This window comes from Ranitomeya variabilis, chromosome 2 (genome assembly GCF_051348905.1).
Source record: "Ranitomeya variabilis isolate aRanVar5 chromosome 2, aRanVar5.hap1, whole genome shotgun sequence".
NCBI classification, from domain to species: Eukaryota; Metazoa; Chordata; class Amphibia; order Anura; family Dendrobatidae; genus Ranitomeya; species Ranitomeya variabilis.
Genome location: NC_135233.1, coordinates 921659399 through 921677891, shown reverse-complemented (window position 1 = coordinate 921677891; position 18493 = coordinate 921659399). Strand labels below are relative to the sequence as shown.

Genomic DNA, 18493 nt, shown 5'->3' with positions numbered 1-18493 from the left:
TCCATCCCAAACCCTGCAGTGAGCCCAAACAGTAATTTGCCTCCACATATTGGGTATTGGCCTACTAAGGAGAAAGTTCAGAACAAATTATACGATGCAATTTCTACTGCTACAGTTATGAAAATGCAAAATGTTTGTTGGAAAAATTAGATTTTTTTTAATTTTCAAGGCTCAACATTAAAAACTTGTTAAGCACCTGGGGATTCAAGGTGCTCAATACACATTTAAATAAGTTCCTTAATAGGTCTAGTATCCAAAATAGTGTCACTTCTGGGAGATTTCCACTGATTGGGCACATCATGGGCTCTCCAAATGCGGCATTGCGTCCGCTAATTATGTCAACAAATTTTACATTAAAATAGTCAAATGACGCTCCTTCCCTTCCAAGCCCTGCCGTGAACCCAAACAGTGGTTTTTAACCCACAAGGGGTATCGGCATGCTCAGGAGAAATTGCACAACACAATGTATGGTCCATTTTTCTCCTGTTACCCTTATGAAAGTAAAAAAAAATGGGTCTAAAGAAAAAAATTTGTGAAAAAAGGAAAATATTTATCCTTCCTTTTCCCCACATTCCATTAATTCCTGAGAAGCACCTAAAGGGTTAATAAACTTCTTGAATGTGATTTTGAGTACCTTGAGGGTTCAGGTTTTAGAATCGTGTCACTTTTGGGTATTTTCTGTCGTATAGGCCCCTCAAAGTTACTTCAAATGTGGTCCCTAAAAAAATGGGGTTATAAATTTTGTTCTAACAATGAGAAATCGCTGGTCAACTTTTAACCCTTATAACTTCCTAACAAAAAATATATATAGTTCAAAAATTGTGCTGGTGTAAAGTATACATGTAGAAAATTTTATTTATTAACTATTTTATGTGACATGACTCTCTGGTTTAAATAAATTAAAATTTAAAATTTAAAAATTGCTAAATTTTCTAAATTTATGCCAAATATCCAATTTTCATAAGTAAACAAAAGTCATATCACAGAAATTTTACCAATTTCATAAAGTACAATATGTCACAAAAAATAATCTCAGAATCAGTAGGATTCATTGAAGCATTCCAAATGAATTCCTAATAAAATGACAGTGGTCAGCAAGGCGAAAACAGGCTTCAGGTTGAAGGGGTTAACATAATGTACTGATAAATAGGAAAAAATATTCAAAGTGGAATGAAATGTAAAAAGTTCTACTACTGTATTTTTCGAGTTTTGCTTTTCTATGTCGTTCATTGTGCTTGTTTGTTTGCACACCATTGATTCTATCTTGGTGCTCATATATTGCTTAATTTTTTATTGTAAGTTTTCAATTCTTTCTCTATTTGCTATTTAACATTTGGTTTAAATGATTGTATATTTTGATAGACCAGAGATTAATAGACTTGATAATACCAAATATGCTTATTTTTGTTTATTTTTATTTTTTTATCTAGGAAAAGTGGATCTTTTAATCATGATAATGTGTGCAAAAACTGCAAAGCACTGTGGAAAATGGTGCTATATAAATAAGATATTACTATTATTATTATTATTATTATTTGTATTAACCCCTTAACGACGAGTAGTATTTTTGGTTATGCACTTTCATTTTTTGCTCCCCTTCTTCCAAGAGCCATAACTTTTTTATTTTTTGGTAAATATGGCCATGTGAGGGCTGTTTTTTGTGGGACAAGTTGTACTGTTGAACGACATCATTGGTTTTACCATGTTGTGTACTATAAAAATGGAAAAAAATTCTAAGTGCGGTGAAATTGCAAAACAGTGCAATCCCAAACTAGTTTTTGTTTGGCTTTTTACTAGGTTCACTAAATGCTAAAACTGACCCATTATTATGATTCTCCAGGTCATTAGGAGTTCATAGACACAAAACATGTCTAGGTTCTTTTTTATCTAAATGGTAAAAATATTCTAAAGTTTGTAAAAAAAAAATTGCGCCATTTTCTGATACCCGTAGCGTCTACATTTGTTTGCGATCTCGGTTTGGGTGAGGGCTTATATTTTGCGTGCCAAGCTGACACTTTTAATTATACCATTTTAGTGCAGATACGATCTTTTGATCTCCTGTTATTGCATTTTAATGCAATGTCATGGCGACCAAAAAACATAATTCTGGTGTTTTGACATTTTTTTCTCGTTCTCTCGCTCACAGCAATCCGCAGTAACAACCATAGAGGTCTCTAGGAGACCTCTGGTTGTCATGTCAACACACTGGGGGTCACCGGCACTTGTTAGATGCCACTGTCAGCATTTTACAGCGGCATTTAATGGGTTAATAGCTGCGGGTAAATCGCGTTTCCTCCTGTGGCTGTACCGGGCACATGTGGGCTCACCGCCGGAGCCCACATCAAAGAGAGGTAGTCCGATATTGGCGTACTATTACACCCGATGTCGGAAAGGGGTTAAACTTTAATATTTTATAATATTTTTTAAGCATATTTTTTAGATTTTAAATTATTTTATAGTCCACATAAGGAAATTAAATTAATAATTTAGTAGTAAAATTTACTTTATACTGAAATTAATGTTCTGCTATGAATGTCAGCCGCAGGACCAAGATATCAGTGATTGTGTCTTTATTAGGATTACAACTGCCATGTCAACACATTGGCGACCTGCAATTGCATCACAAAGATGGTTCCTGGATTCACAGATCTGGTGTATAAATTATTGATCTACTGATTTTTAAAGTATTTTCATAAAAATTGGTCCCATCTAGACCATTTTATTTGTCTATGAATAGCACATTTTGGCATTGGTAGTTTGCAATTGTTTTGCATATTAAGTTACTTACCATATAACCTTTTCCATTATGGTTCCTAGAATAGGGATAGAATGCACCAAGTTGCATCCATCGAGCACACAGTTCATATGTAGTATCTCCAAAAAATCCACAAATGTCTGCACCAGTCTGTAAAAATTGAAAAAAGCAATACATTTATTACCTAGTTTTTGCTACATAATCTGAGACCAGTGCGACCTAAAAATAGATCATTCCAGTGATGCACCACTTAAGGCGCTGCTTGGTGTAGTTTTGATAAAAACACTCTACTGCAAATATAGCAGTTCTCTCTGAAAGTTGAGCTCTGTGTAATATCACCCACACCAGTGATTGGCAGCTTTCGGTATATACTGTATATTGCCATGAAACTGCCAATCAGGGGTGGGGCCAGGGATACGCAGAGCAGAAGGATTACAAGGCATAAGACAAATAGTCCTCTTGTGATAATCTCCTGCTGATAAAACACTGATGACAAAAAGGTGGAATCATGGTCTCCTCCCCTACATCATGCAGCTTTCATATAAGCATATAAGCAGCTTATATGCTTATATGAAAGCTGCATGATGTTTAGTTTTGCGCTTTCATTTATCCTTGCTGTTTTTAAAAGAGCTGTATTTTTTTATTATCTTGCTGACAAAGCCATGCTTGTTTTTTAGAGTCTAGTTTTACTTTTGAATGAGAACATCCATTTTTTAATTTGGTTTACTTGAAAATGGAAGTGAAATTGAGAAACATAAATGCTATTCTATAATTATAATTTGGGTTTTGTTTCTCGGTATTCATTCTATATTAAAAATGACCTAGATAACTGATTTGTCCAGGTCTGTATGATTACAACGATACCAAACTTTCATATTTTTTTTAAGTAAAAACAGAAATTCAAACAAAAATAAAATATAGTTTGTGATACCATTTTCGAAAATCTGTAAAAAGAAATTTCAATCAATAGAGCTGTGTTAGGACACATAGTTTGTTTTTATAGTATATATAATACAGGATATATTTATACTATATGGGACATACATATAATGCTTTGATTGCTTATTAATTTTTAATTTAGCTATGACCACGAAAAAACTTGCAATTCTGGTATTTCTATGTTTTTTTCTATTTACATTTTTGTACTCTTTACAGTTACAGATTGTGTTTGTTAACATTATATTTTCATAGAATGGACTTTTTTGAATACATTGATACCAAATATGTATTTTTTTGTTATTTTTTTCATATTTTTTTCTGGGAAGAGGTGTATTATTTGAAATTTTTAAAGAATTTTGTTTACTTTTTTAAAAGTTTTTTTCTTTATTTTTACTTTATTCACCCTCTTAGGGGGCTAACTTACCACTTCTATATACAGTAATGCAACGGAATTGTTATGCGTAGTAAAAGTCACTGTCTATTATGACGTGCACCAACCAGCTGGATATAACAGAAGATATCATATGACAGGCACAGAGGCGTTCAGCCATCCCTTGGCAGTCATAAGAACCCATCGGTTCCCAGATTGCAGTGCTTAAATGCTGCTATCAGCAGCATTAAAAAGGTTAACAGCAGCAATTGACTGTCACGGATATAGCTGCTATCAGAGGCAGATGTCAGTTACAAAACATACAGTGAGTAAAATAAGTACTTGATACACTGCCGATTTTGCAAGTTTTCCCACCTACAAAGAATGGAGAGATCTGTAATTTTTATTGTACGTACACTTCAACTCCGAGAGACAGAATAATAATAATTGTTAGGTGTCGAGTTCCCTCCTCTGCACAGGGGGAATCTCGAACCATCTCCGCTGTGGTCTCCCATTCTTCTCCAGCTACAGTGGAGCCTGCTCAGCAGAGACGTCGGTCCAGGCGTCTTGCTCAGTCTCACTCTGTGCATAGAGTTACTGCTTTTTTTCCAGCTTCTGCCATTAAAGCCAATGCTGGGCAGCGGCAAGCAGATGCTTTTGGGAATAAGTCCTGCTTTTCCCCTTCTGAGCATGCCCAGGGCAAGATCTCCCATTGGAGATCGAAGGTCACATGCTCAGATACTGCAGCTGATCCAATTGGTCCTCCAGGATGGTCCTGAAGATGCTGAACTTCTGTGGCAGCTTTCCATTGGTCCTTTTTGGAAGGTCCTGTATGTGCTGCAGCTATTTAAGCTTTGCTTGACCGCACGGCCATGCGCTAGTGTACATTTGTATACGTGTGTGTGTTGATGAGTGCAAGTCGTTCTTTAATATCCCCTCCCTTGTGTATGACTGCTCGCGAAAGGTGGATGCTTTGTTGTGATCCGCTTTTTGGGCTCCCCTAGTGGTGGCTGGTGGTACTGGAGACTTGTGTGTTCTTTTCTGCCTCAGCTCACCTGCTTCCATCTGTTTTGGGAGTTCTCTATTTAGCCTTGCTCTCCAGTCACTTCCTTGCCGGTCAACATTGTAACCTGAGTCTTTCAGTTGCATGTTCCTGCTACCAGTCTGCTGATCAGCTAAGTGGACTCTTGTCCTTTTTGTTTTGTATTTTTTGTCCAGTTTACAGTTTGTCATTTCCTGTTACTGGAAGCTCTTGTGGACTGAAATTGCCACTCCTGTGTCATGAGTTGACACAGGAGTCTTAAAGTAATTTCAGGATGGGTTTTTGAAAGGGTTTTTCAGCTGACCGTGAAGTCCTCTTTTGTATCCTTCCTCTATCTAGTAAGTGGACCTCGCTTTGCTAAATCTACCTTCATACTGTGTATGTCTTTTCCTCTGAACTCACCGTTAATATATGTGGGGGCTACTATCATCTTTGGGGAATTTCACTAGAGGTAAGCCAGGTCTGTTCCTTCCTCTTCCAGGCGTAGTTAGTTCTCCGGCTGGCGCATGGCATCTAGGCAGCCGTAGGAATGCTTCCTGGCTACTGTTAGTTGTGTGGTAGATTTAGGTCACGGTCAGCTTGAGTTTCCATCACCCGAGGGCTAGTCTGTTATTTTGGTGTTTCTGATGTTCCCATGCCATTGGGGAATCATGATAGTATGACCGGCCACTGTTAAAGTAATTGGCAGAAGAAAGGAGAGTAAAAGAAGTCTGTAGATTATTTTTTTTTTTTTCCCTCACATGTTTGCTACTTAGTTGGCTCAGTTGTATTTCTGCTCTATTTACAGCCTTGCCTTTCTCTCCTTCTAATCCTTGAATGGCTCTGATCTCTCCGGTGTAAGGATGGACTCTCAGAGTTTGGCTGCAGGTTTAAATAATCTTGCTACGAAGGTTCAGAATTTACAAGATTATGTTACACGTACTCCTATTTCTGAACCTAAGATTCCTACACCAGAGGTATTTTCCGGAGATAGATCTCGGTTTCAGAATTTCAAATGTAATTGTAAATTATTCCTTTCTCTCAGACCTCACTCCTCTGGAGATCCTGTTCAGCAGGTTAAGATTGTGATTTCTTTGCTGCGAGGTGACCCTCAAAATTGGGCATTTTCATTGACACCAGGGGATCCTGCATTGCTCAATGTGGATGCGTTTTTTCTGGCTTTAGGGTTGCTGTATGAGGAACCTAATTTGGAGATTCAAGCTGAAAAAGCTTTAATAGCCCTGTCTCAAGGGCAAGATGAAGCTGAGATATACTGCCAAAAATTTCGTAAATGGTCTGTGCTTACTCAGTGGAATGAGTGTGCCCTAGCGGCAATTTTCAGAGAAGGCCTTTCTGATGCCGTTAAGGATGTCATGGTGGGGTTTCCTACGCCCACAGGTCTGAATGAGTCCATCACAATGGTGATTCAGATTGATCGGCATTTGCGGGAGCGCAAACCCGTGCACCATTTGGCGGTATCTTCTGAAGGGACGCCAGAGAAAATGCAATGTGACAGAATTCTGTCAAGAAGCGAGCGGCAGAATTATAGGCGCAAAAATGGCTTGTGCTTCTACTGTGGTGATTCCGCGCATGTTATATCAGCATGCTCTAAACGTACTAGGAAGGTTGACAAGTCTGTTTCTATTGGCACTTTACAGTCTAAATTTCTTCTGTCTGTAACTCTAATTTGTTCATTATCAGTTATTACCGTGGATGCCTATGTGGACTCTGGCGCCGCTCTGAGTCTCATGGATTGGTCCTTCGCCAGGCGCTGTGGGTTTGATTTGGAGCCTCTGGAAGTTCCTATACCTCTGAAGGGTATTGATTCTACACCTCTGGCTTGTAATAGACCACAGTTCTGGACGCAAGTGACTATGCGTATGACTCCAGACCATCAGGAGATGATTCGCTTCCTCGTGTTGCATAATTTACATGATGTGTTAGTGCTTGGATTACCATGGTTGCAATCTCATAACCCAGTACTGGACTGGAAAACTATGTCTGTGTTAAGCTGGGGATGTCGGGGGGCTCATGGGGACATACCTTTGGTTTCTATCTCGTCATCTATTCCCTCTGAGGTTCCGGCATTTTTGTCGGATTTTGGGGATATTTTTGAAGAGCCTAAAATTGGTTCTCTCCCTCCCCACAGAGAGTGTGATTGCGCCATAGATCTGATTCCAGGCAGTAAATTTCCAAAGGGTCGTTTGTTTAACCTATCTGTACCTGAGCATGCTGCCATGCGAGAGTATGTTAAGGAGTCCCTGGAAAAGGGACATATTCGTCCTTCTTCATCACCTTTAGGAGCTGGGTTTTTCTTTGTCTCTAAAAAGGATGGCTCGCTGAGGCCTTGTATTGATTATCGACTCCTGAATAAAATTACTGTCAAATATCAGTATCCGTTGCCGCTGCTTACTGATTTGTTTGCTCGCATAAGGGGGGCTAAGTGGTTCTCCAAGATTGATCTCCGTGGGGCGTATAATTTGGTGCGAATTAAGCAAGGGGATGAGTGGAAAACCGCATTTAATACGCCTGAGGGCCACTTTGAGTATTTAGTAATGCCTTTCGGCCTTTCTAATGCACCTTCAGTTTTTCAGTCCTTTATGCATGATATTTTCCGTGAATATCTGGATAAATTTATGATTGTGTATTTGGATGATATTTTGATTTTTTCTGAGGACTGGGAGTCTCATGTTCAGCAGGTCAGGAGGGTTTTTCAGGTCTTGCGGGAGAATTCTCTGTGTGTAAAGGGTTCTAAGTGTGTTTTTGGGGTTCAAAAGATTTCCTTTTTGGGGTACATTTTTTCCCCTTCTTCTGTTGAAATGGACCCTGTCAAGGTTCGGGCTATTTGTGACTGGACGCAGCCTACTTCTCTAAAGGGTCTTCAGAAGTTCTTGGGCTTTGCTAATTTTTATCGTCGATTTATAACTGGTTTTTCTGGTGTTGCTAAGCCTCTTACGGATTTGACTAAGAAGGGTGCTGATGTTGCCAATTGGTCCTCTGCCGCTGTGGAGGCCTTTCGGGAACTTAAGCACCGCTTTTCGTCTGCCCCTGTGTTGCGCCAGCCTGATGTCTCTCTCCCCTTTCAGGTTGAGGTCGATGCTTCCGAGATCGGAGCGGGGGCGGTTTTGTCGCAGAAAAGTTCCGATTGCTCAGTGATGAGACCTTGTGCGTTCTTTTCTCGAAAATTTTCTGCCGCCGAAAGAAATTATGATGTCGGTAATCGGGAGCTTTTGGCCATGAAGTGGGCATTTGAGGAGTGGCGTCATTGGCTTGATGGTGCTAGACATCAGGTGGTGGTTTTGACTGATCACAAGAATCTGATTTATCTTGAGTCTGCCAGGCGCCTGAATCCTAGACAGGCGCGCTGGTCGTTGTTTTTCTCTCGGTTTAATTTTGTGGTCTCATATCTACCAGGTTCTAAGAATGTGAAGGCAGATGCCCTTTCTAGGAGTTTTGAGCCTGATTCCCCTGGTGATTCAGAACCTACAGGTATCCTTAAGGATGGGGTGATATTATCCGCTATTTCCCCAGATCTGCGACGTGCTTTGCAAGAGTTTCAGGCGGATAGACCTGATCGCTGTCCACCTGGTAGACTGTTTGTTCCTGATGATTGGACCAGTAGAGTCATCTCGGAGGTTCATTCTTCTACGCTGGCGGGTCATCCTGGAATTTTTGGTACCAGGGATTTGGTGGCTAGATCCTTCTGGTGGCCATCTCTGTCTCGAGATGTGCGTGTTTTTGTGCAGTCTTGTGATGTGTGTGCTCGGGCCAAGCCTTGTTGTTCTAGGGCTAGCGGGTTGTTGTTGCCCTTGCCTATTCCGAAGAGGCCTTGGACGCACATCTCGATGGACTTTATTTCTGATCTTCCTGTCTCTCAGAGGATGTCTGTTATCTGGGTGGTGTGTGACCGTTTTTCTAAGATAGTTCATTTGGTGCCATTGCCGAAGTTGCCTTCCTCGTCTGAGTTGGTTCCTTTGTTTTTTCAAAATGTGGTTCGCTTGCATGGTATTCCTGAAAATATCGTTTCTGATAGGGGTGCCCAGTTCGTTTCTAGATTTTGGCGGGCATTCTGTGCTAGGTTGGGCATTGATTTGTCTTTTTCGTCTGCCTTCCATCCTCAGACTAATGGCCAGACGGAGCGAACTAATCAGACTTTGGAGACATATTTGAGGTGTTTTGTGTCTGCGGATCAGGATGATTGGGTTGCCTTTTTGCCGTTGGCGGAGTTTGCTCTTAATAATCGGGCTAGTTCGGCCACTTTGGTTTCCCCTTTCTTTTGCAATTCGGGGTTTCATCCCCGTTTTTCTTCTGGTCAGGCGGAGTCTTTGGATTGGCCTGGAGTAGATGCTGTGGTGGATCGGTTGTATCAGATTTGGGAACAAGTGGTGGACAATTTGAATTTGTCCCAGGAGAGGACTCAGCGGTTTGCTAACCGCCAGCGTCGGGTTGGTCCTCGCCTTCGTGTTGGGGACTTGGTGTGGTTGTCTTCCCGTTTTGTCCCAATGAGGGTTTCTTCTCCTAAATTTAAGCCTCGGTTCATCGGTCCTTATAGGATTTTGGAGATTATTAACCCTGTTTCCTTTTGTTTGGACCTCCCGGCATCTTTCGCTATCCATAATGTTTTCCATCGGTCGTTGTTGCGGAGATACGAGGTGCCGGTGGTTCCTTCTGCTGAACCTCCTGCTCCTGTGCTGGTTGAGGGTGAATTGGAGTACGTTATAGAGAAGATCTTGGACTCCCGTATTTCCAGGCGGTGACTCCAGTATCTGGTTAAATGGAAGGGCTATGGTCAGGAAGATAATTCTTGGGTAACTGCCTCTGATGTTCATGCCTCGGATTTGGTTCGTGCCTTTCATAGGGCTCATCCAGGTCGCCCTGGCGGTTCTTGTGAGGGTTCGGTGCCCCCTCCTTAAGGGGGGGGTACTGTTGTGATCCGCTTTTTGGGCTCCCCTAGTGGTGGCTGGTGGTACTGGAGACTTGTGTGTTCTTTTCTGCCTCAGCTCACCTGCTTCCATCTGTTTTGGGAGTTCCCTATTTAGCCTTGCTCTCCAGTCACTTCCTTGCCGGTCAACATTGTAACCTGAGTCTTTCAGTTGCATGTTCCTGCTACCAGTCTGCTGATCAGCTAAGTGGACTCTTGTCCTTTTTGTTTTGTATTTTTTGTCCAGTTTACAGTTTGTCATTTCCTGTTACTGGAAGCTCTTGTGGACTGAAATTGCCACTCCTGTGTCATGAGTTGACACAGGAGTCTTAAAGTAATTTCAGGATGGGTTTTTGAAAGGGTTTTTCAGCTGACCGTGAAGTCCTCTTTTGTATCCTTCCTCTATCTAGTAAGTGGACCTCGCTTTGCTAAATCTACCTTCATACTGTGTATGTCTTTTCCTCTGAACTCACCGTTAATATATGTGGGGGCTACTATCATCTTTGGGGAATTTCACTAGAGGTAAGCCAGGTCTGTTCCTTCCTCTTCCAGGCGTAGTTAGTTTTCCGGCTGGCGCATGGCATCTAGGCAGCCGTAGGAATGCTTCCTGGCTACTGTTAGTTGTGTGGTAGATTTAGGTCACGGTCAGCTTGAATTTCCATCACCCGAGGGCTAGTCTGTTATTTTGGTGTTTCTGATGTTCCCATGCCATTGGGGAATCATGATAATGCTTGCTGTCTAGCACCCGACTAGCTGTCAACATAAAGACACACGATACAGCGTCTACTGCTGTAGCGACCAGTGCGGCGCCGTGCGCTTATAGAGCGCTTTCCTATCCCAAGTCTGGGTGGTTAGTGGCATCCGCCAAAGCGGCACAGCACACACTCTTGTGCTTTAAGTTATTCTGTTACTTTGACACCCCAGTTGCGGTGTCGAGCGCAAGTGGTCTGTAAGGAGAGTTGGTAAGAGGGAGTCCGATTAGTAGAGAGTTACAATAGTCCAGACGAGAATGAATAAGTGAGACAGTAAGAGATTTTCAGAGTCGAAAGTAAGAAAAGGGCGAATTCTAGAAATGTTTTTGAGATGCAGATAAGAAGAGCGAGCCAGTGATCGAATGTGGGGGGTGAATGAAAGCTCGGAATCAAGGATGACCACAAGGCAGCGGGCATGTTGCTTTGAAGTAATGGTGGAACCACACACGGAGATGGCAATGTCAGGCAAAGGTAGGTTAGTAGAGGGAGAGAACACGAGGAGTTCAGTTTCTAACAGAATCTAACAATGAAAAAAAAAATCACATTGTATGATTTTAAAATAATTAAATTGCATTTTATGGCATGAAATAAGTATTTGATCACGTACCAATCAGCAACAGTTTTGGCTCTCACAGACCTGTTAGTTTTTATTAAGAAGCCCTCCTACTTTGAACTCATTACCTATACTAATTGCACCTGTTTCAACTCATTACCTGTATAAAAGACACCTGTCTACACAATCAATCACACTCCAAAATCTCCACCATGGCCAAGACTAAAGAGCTGTCTAAGGACACCAGGAGCAAAATTGTAGACCTGCACAAAGCTGGGATGTGCTACGGGGCAGAAAGCAAACAGTTTGGGGAAAAATCAACAACTGTTGGCACAATTACTAGAAAATGAAAGAAACACAAGATGACTATCAATCGTCCTCTGTCTGGGGCTCTATGCAAGATCTCACTTCGTGCGGTAAGCATGATTTTGAGAAAGGTCAGGAATCAGCCCAGAACTACAAGGGACGACCTGCTCAATGACGTGAAGAGAGGTGGGACCACAGTCTCAAACATTACCATCAGTAACATACTATGCTGTCATGAATTAAAATCCTGCAAGTCAAGTAAAGTCTCCCTGCTCACATCAGCACAAGTCCAGGTCCATTTGAAGTTCGCCAATGACCATCTGAATAATCCAGAGGAGGCATGGGAGGTCATGTGGTCAGATGAGACCAAAATAGAACTTTTTAGTATTAACTCTACCCGTCATGTTTGGAGGAAGAAGAAGGATGAGAACAACTCCATGAACACCATCCCAACTGTGAATCATGGTGGGGAAACATCATACTATGGGCATGCTTTTCTGCAAAGGGGACACCTTATTAAAGAGAGGATGGATGGTTCATGAATCACAAGATTTTGGCCAACAACCACCTTCCTTCAATAAAAACATTGAAGATGAGTCATGACTAGGTCTTCCAGCATGTCAATGACAAAAAACACACAGCCAGAGCAACGAAGGAATGGCTCTGCAAGAAGCATTTCATGGTCCTGGAGTGGCCTAGCCAGTCTCCAGACCTGAATTCAATAGAAAATCTTTAGAGTGAGCTGAAAGTCAATGTTTCCCAGTGACAGCCCTGAAACTTTAAAGATCTGGAGACGATCTATATGGAGTAGGGAGCCTAAATCCCTGCCGTAGTGTGTGCAAATTTGGACAAGAACTACAGGAAACATCTGACCTCTGTAATTGCAAACAAAGGTTTCTGTGCCAAATATTAAGTTCTGTTTTTCTATTGTGATTTTCTGATTTTTGGGGGGATTTTGTCTCTCACAGTTGAAGTGTATGAAAAAAATTACAGACCTTTAGATTCTTTGCAGGTGGAAAAAGTTGCAAAATTGACATAAAATATTTATTTTCCTCACTGTAGCTGGCATCCACCATTTGTGGAGCGGACTCTGTTGCTGAGTTACAAAGTCCTTGCCGCTATCCACGATGAATATAGCCATCTTGGTGTATTACGGGGTTATTTAGCAAAAACTGTAAACAGATTCCCTTTAAAATTACTATTTTCAAAACTATAAAATTCATACTAGAAGTAAGTGAGAAAGTTTTCTTACATAAGATATGCCGAAAAGACTAAACTCCATCATACCTGGAAAACAAGGAAAATATATCATGCCTTTTACCAAAATTGTAAAACTTCTCAAGGTGAAAGAAATATATTGGATGCTGTATTGCAAACATGTACAAAAGTAAATTACATATAAAAATGTATTTATTTTTATTCTCACAATGCTGATATCATCTTTCTGACAATAGCAAAAAAAAATCACAATGGCTGGTTTTCCACCTTTAAAATGTAATCTTTTAACACTTGCTTTAATCGAAAATCTTTGTATCTTTGTATTAACAAATATGATCTATTTCAGAAACTTTGAATAAACCTTTTTTTATTGTGATGTCCACAGAGTAACAGAGATTCTGAATAAAGATCTATAGAGATATAGCCACTCTTGATTTAGTATTTAGGACGGAAAGATAGTTTAGTCTCTAAAAAAGAAATTTTTTGGTACAACACTTAAATATTAGCGCATTGTTATAAATCAACTTCCTAATGCTTAAATAAGGAGATAAGTTCACAAATATCCTAAATTTTCCATTCAGTTATTGTACACGCTCACTTGATATGTTGTTAATTTTTATTTCCTGCCTAGAGGCGATCAAATACAATTTATGATGTTAAAGAGTAACTGTCATGTTAGCTTTAATTCCATAAACCAATAGTGAACCCAAAATATTAAGCAACTTTGTAACATAATGTAATTAATCTTAAACCTTTCTCACTGGTCCACTGGTTAAATCTGTATAGTATTAGTAAAGGGAGCTTTTCCCACTTCTGAGATAGGGAATGATAGTTAGTGCTTTTAAAATCTTATGTAGGGGTATGAGGAAATAGAAGCTTGAGACAGATACAGACATTCTTCTGAAAATTCCATAGAATCTTATAATTATCAGCTGTCGTTTCTGTTCTCTGTAATGGTAAAGTCCATTTTCACTGAATACAAATTTTACCAGTGATTTAAACATTTTTACAATGAACAAGCCTGTATTTGTCACTAGACACTCGAGGTCCATTTCCTAGCCCATAGGGCTGCATTGGGTGGTGCAAAAAGTGGGAAGACAATTTTTTTTTACCTTCCCTCACCTTTTTGATGGAGAAGAGCACACTTTTATTCATTTGTATTTGCATGTATAAGACATCAGTACACACCCCCATCCACATTGTACACACCCATACTGACACTTGGCATGCGCCCCTGTGCTTATCCAGTGTGAATTGTTATCACAAGCATAGAATTCGAAGAAGTTTCAGACAGCTACCTCTCTTACTAAGTGATTGCTGTCATTCAATACAAGGGACTGGCTTTAATATGCAAATATAAGAGCAAAAGTGTGCATCAAGTCATAGGTCACACCAAAGATGCACTGAAGCCCCCTCATTTACATATTAAAAAGTATATTTTACATCAAATATTAAAGGGGTTGTCCGAACTAGAATAACAAGTCTGCAGTAACTCTGGTGGTGCCCACTAGACAGGTTTTGTCCTAGACTCTAGGACCTAGATTATGCATATTGCATACTTGACTGCTGTTTCCGACACAGACACCGACAAATCGATGCTTTGCACAGTGCGTGTACTGGATGGATTCACAATTCTGCAGCCACACAGAGTGACTGCAGACATCAATTTAGATTGGACAACCCCTTTAAGCTATACTGGCATTTTGGGGTGACAGACTTCCATTAGGTAAGCTGAAAAGTAATTTCACCACACAAATTAACATTTTTGTTGTGCATTTGGTGATTGACAGCCTGTTGAGATAGACCAATAATTGGTTTCTGATTATTGGCAGCATTGTAAATGCACCTCAGAAAGTAACTAAACTATTGGGAGAATTTTTATGATTTATGTGCAAAAATTCTGATCAGATTGGTGGCGAATCTGGTCCTGAAACCCCAATCACAGTTGAAAAGATCTTTTAGTGCACACACAGTGCAGAGAGGATGCAGAAGAAAGTCATGGTCCTGTCTCTTAAGCTGTGCCATTCTATGAGATCTTTTGAGCAATCAATAGGGATCTCAGGACCCAGATCCACACCAATGTGCTCAGAATTAGTATACCTAAAACATATGAAATATCTTGCAAAAGTTAAGGTATTTTTTAAATGTCTTTAATAGAGCTACTGCCTGTACCTCATCAGTATTTTGGATTCTGTATGGTCCACAGTCTGATGATGGCTAGTAGCAACAACTCATAGTATCTCCTTACCATTGTTAAAGACATACAGCTGCAGTTTCACGTGATGCAAGTGTATATTGGGCTGACCTGACATTGCAATTAATCGCTGTACTAAACTTGGTGATGTGGCCATGTACCAACGGCTTTTCTGGTGATGTAGTCATGTACCGACAGTGGTTCTGGTAATGTAGTTGTGCACTTAAGATAGTTTTGGTGATGTAACCATGTACCAATGATTATTATGGTGATGTAGTCATGTATTGACGATTACTCTGGTGATGTAGTCATGTATCGACAGTTGTTACAGTGATGTAGTCATGTAGATGTAGTAATATTTAATTTACTAGACTTGCTAGTAGATCATTAATGGGTCAGTGTCCCAGACTAAAATTATAGCCATCTGATTCAGGCCAAATATGTCTGCTGAACAAGTATTTGACTAAGGGCTCCTTCTCACTGCAGCCGCACAGCAATACATGGAGCTGCGCGTTCCGCTCTGGAGTGCCGGTGCCAGAGCAGGGTTTTAACCTGCGAGACTCAGACGTATTTCGCGCAAATGCGAAGGAGCCCTAAAGCTCACAAACGCTATAGACAGCTATCCCATCATTCACCTGGCAGCCATCTCGCCTGACTCTCCCCCATACACAGGAGGGTATTTGTCCCTTTATCAAGTGGTCTTGTATTCTCTATGAGAAAGCTGCTACTAGACATCATAGACAATAAAAGGATCCACAGTCCAAAATCAGACATGCTGGATCCTTATCTCACTGGCAATCATCAGAATGTCGGCCAAATCTGTGTATCTCTGGGTTAGTTAACTATAGCCTAATGTGTGTGAGTGTCTTAACTACTATCTAAAGGTATGTAAACATTTAGACATCTGCAAATCATGTGAGGTTTTTCATGCGGAAGATGCTTTAGGACACACTGGTGCCTTTTTGTTTGGTGACTTTAATTTTTTGCATCTTTTCTAATATCTTTTTGCCCCCATTTTGTCTTAATTTCAATTGTAGTAAATACGAGTGATCGGCTTCCTACTGGCAACCACTCAAAATATGGTTAGGTTACCGATTTTAACTGCTTAATGTCTTTGAAACCCTGAAGCAGTTAAAATAAGCTCAAAAGACTGAACATATGCACAGCAAGTGCAGATAATGATTCTCTGCAGCATTTAATGATAATTTGCAGTGTTTTTTTCAGGCAAGTTACATAGCACATCTGCATTAAAAAAGATGCTGTTTGCACATACTCATAGTTTGACTTATCAGCAAAGGACATGACCACTTAAAGTGCTTAGGACAGCATGAATGCCAAATAAGGCCCTGAGGATGAACGATTAGTCAAGGAAGAGAAAGAAGTAGATTTCTTTGATAAGATATTTTCTAACGTTTCTGATTTTCACATGTACTATTGATTTATAAAAACAGTTAAAACTCTTTAAGTAAATGTATCAGAATAAAACTTGGAGGAAAAAGACAGTGCAAAATGGTTTTATCCAAGGGACATAAAGGTGTTTTAAAAGATTACACTAACCTGAGTTAGTTGTGCATACACAACATTTCAATCACTTATACATCCAGCTGCTGCAGGTCCAACTGGTCGTCAGACCAGGAAGACATAGATAAGGAGAATTTGCAGATAATCAGTGCTGCTGGTATCCCATATAATAAATCCAAATCCAGTGTTGAAGTACTACATACTTCTTCATCAGGACAAGAAATGCATGACTAAATAAAGAAAAACTGCATGCACTTTCTGACTGGATTTGGATTTATTATGTAGTGATACCAGCAGCACAGATTATCCGCAAATCCTCCTTATAAGTGTAAATGTATGTCATATAGCATGCACATTTACAATTGAATAAACATTAGGGATGGGGAGCACTAAAATGCTCCTATGCTCGTTACACAAACCAAGCAATTCCTAGTCCTCAGATGCTCGTTTTGAGTAACGAGTATAATGTGGTCAATGGGAAATCGAAGCATTTTTCCTGCAGACACTACAAGGAGATCTGGGGGGCAGTGAAAATATTGAAATGGATGGAAAAAGTGCTGAATGTAAGGACAACATCATGGGGGAACCCATGGAAGCATCTCTGACTCCCAGATAGCTGTTCAGAACAATGGTGTCACACTTTTATTCTACTTTAATGACTGACAATAAAACATTCAGAATCCACGAGAAATTGGAGTTTACAGGACAAAAAATATTAAGAAACATTCTTTCTTGCATAATTAATTATATATAAGGCACATTTTAGAAAGGATTTAAAAAAAATAAGTAAGCCAAAATGTATTTTTTTATTTCATTTGTATATATTGTTAATAAAAAATTGCAAATTTTAGTGTAATTTATGAAGGAAGCAAAATTAGATGGAAATTTAGGTGGAAGAGGGACTGAGATGCACCCTATATTAGACATAAAGGGGGCTTCATACACATTATGTTCAAACTGCCATGTAGTGGTACTCCTCGACTCATAAAGGTTATGCACTAAGTGCAAAGCCTGCCAAAAATTGCAAGCAGGGTCATCCATAAACCCTTGAAGGCACCAACTGCAGTGCCTCATTCAAACATTGTGAACAAAGTGTAGTTGTGGTACTCCTACACTCATAAAGTCTCTGTACACAGTGCAAAGCTAGAAAAAAATTATAAGGAGGGTAATAAATACACCCTTGAAGGCACCATATAGTGTGCCTCATAATAAATGAAGAAAGTGTAGTTGTGGGACTTTTACACTTATAATTGCTTTGCAAATAGTGCAAAGCCAGAAATAAATTATAAGGAAAGTCATCCATAGACCATTGAAGGAAACAACTGGTGGGCCTCATTCAAAGATTTTGAAAGTGTAGTTGATATAATCCTACACTCATAAAAGATAAAAGCTTTGCACAAGGTGCAAAGCCATGAAAAATTTATAAGGAGGATACTACTGTAATCCTTTTGATGTCCGCTTCTTCTTCTCCTTCCTCAGAGGCTGGGGGACTGCTTCCACCTGTTTCCTGGAGCTCGATTCCCAGGGCTGTAAGTGACCCAGCTTCAGGTTTTGCCAGTGCCCCCAACATGTAGCAATGGTTGACAGATCCCTGTGTCACCTGCACAATTGCCTGCTCCCATATAGGATGGGGGAATCCCCAAGAAAGGTCCAATGTCTTGTGGAGGTGGCCCCATCTCGAGCCAACTCAAGGGGTCTCTCCCAGGCCTGTTCATTTAAAAAAAGTTTCATTCTGCTCCCTTCCTTCTTGGAACACACCCACAGAATACTAGCAATGTTGCCCCTACATTTTGAGGAATTTGACCCTGGTTTCAGCCATCAGCTCTTGCTGCCTTCGAGTTAAGTGTTCTGCCTCTATTGCCTGCTGGTTGAACAAGATATCATGATGGTTCCCAAATGGTTCTATGGACCCCCATGTCCGCTGTCGGTCATACATAATGACC

General features: G+C 40.2%; 1 protein-coding gene across 1 annotated transcript in view; it reads right to left on the bottom strand.

Annotated features, from left to right (window-relative positions):
• The window catches only part of SI (sucrase-isomaltase), a 349991-nt gene that overhangs the window by 29871 nt on the left and 301627 nt on the right, over positions 1 to 18493 (bottom strand). The window contains exons 62-63 of the mRNA XM_077290631.1: positions 12870 to 12904; positions 2789 to 2905 (exon numbers count right to left, since the gene is read on the bottom strand). Of these exons, the coding sequence (XP_077146746.1) occupies positions 2789 to 2905; positions 12870 to 12904 (152 nt within the window). The remainder of the gene's footprint in view (positions 1 to 2788; positions 2906 to 12869; positions 12905 to 18493) is intronic.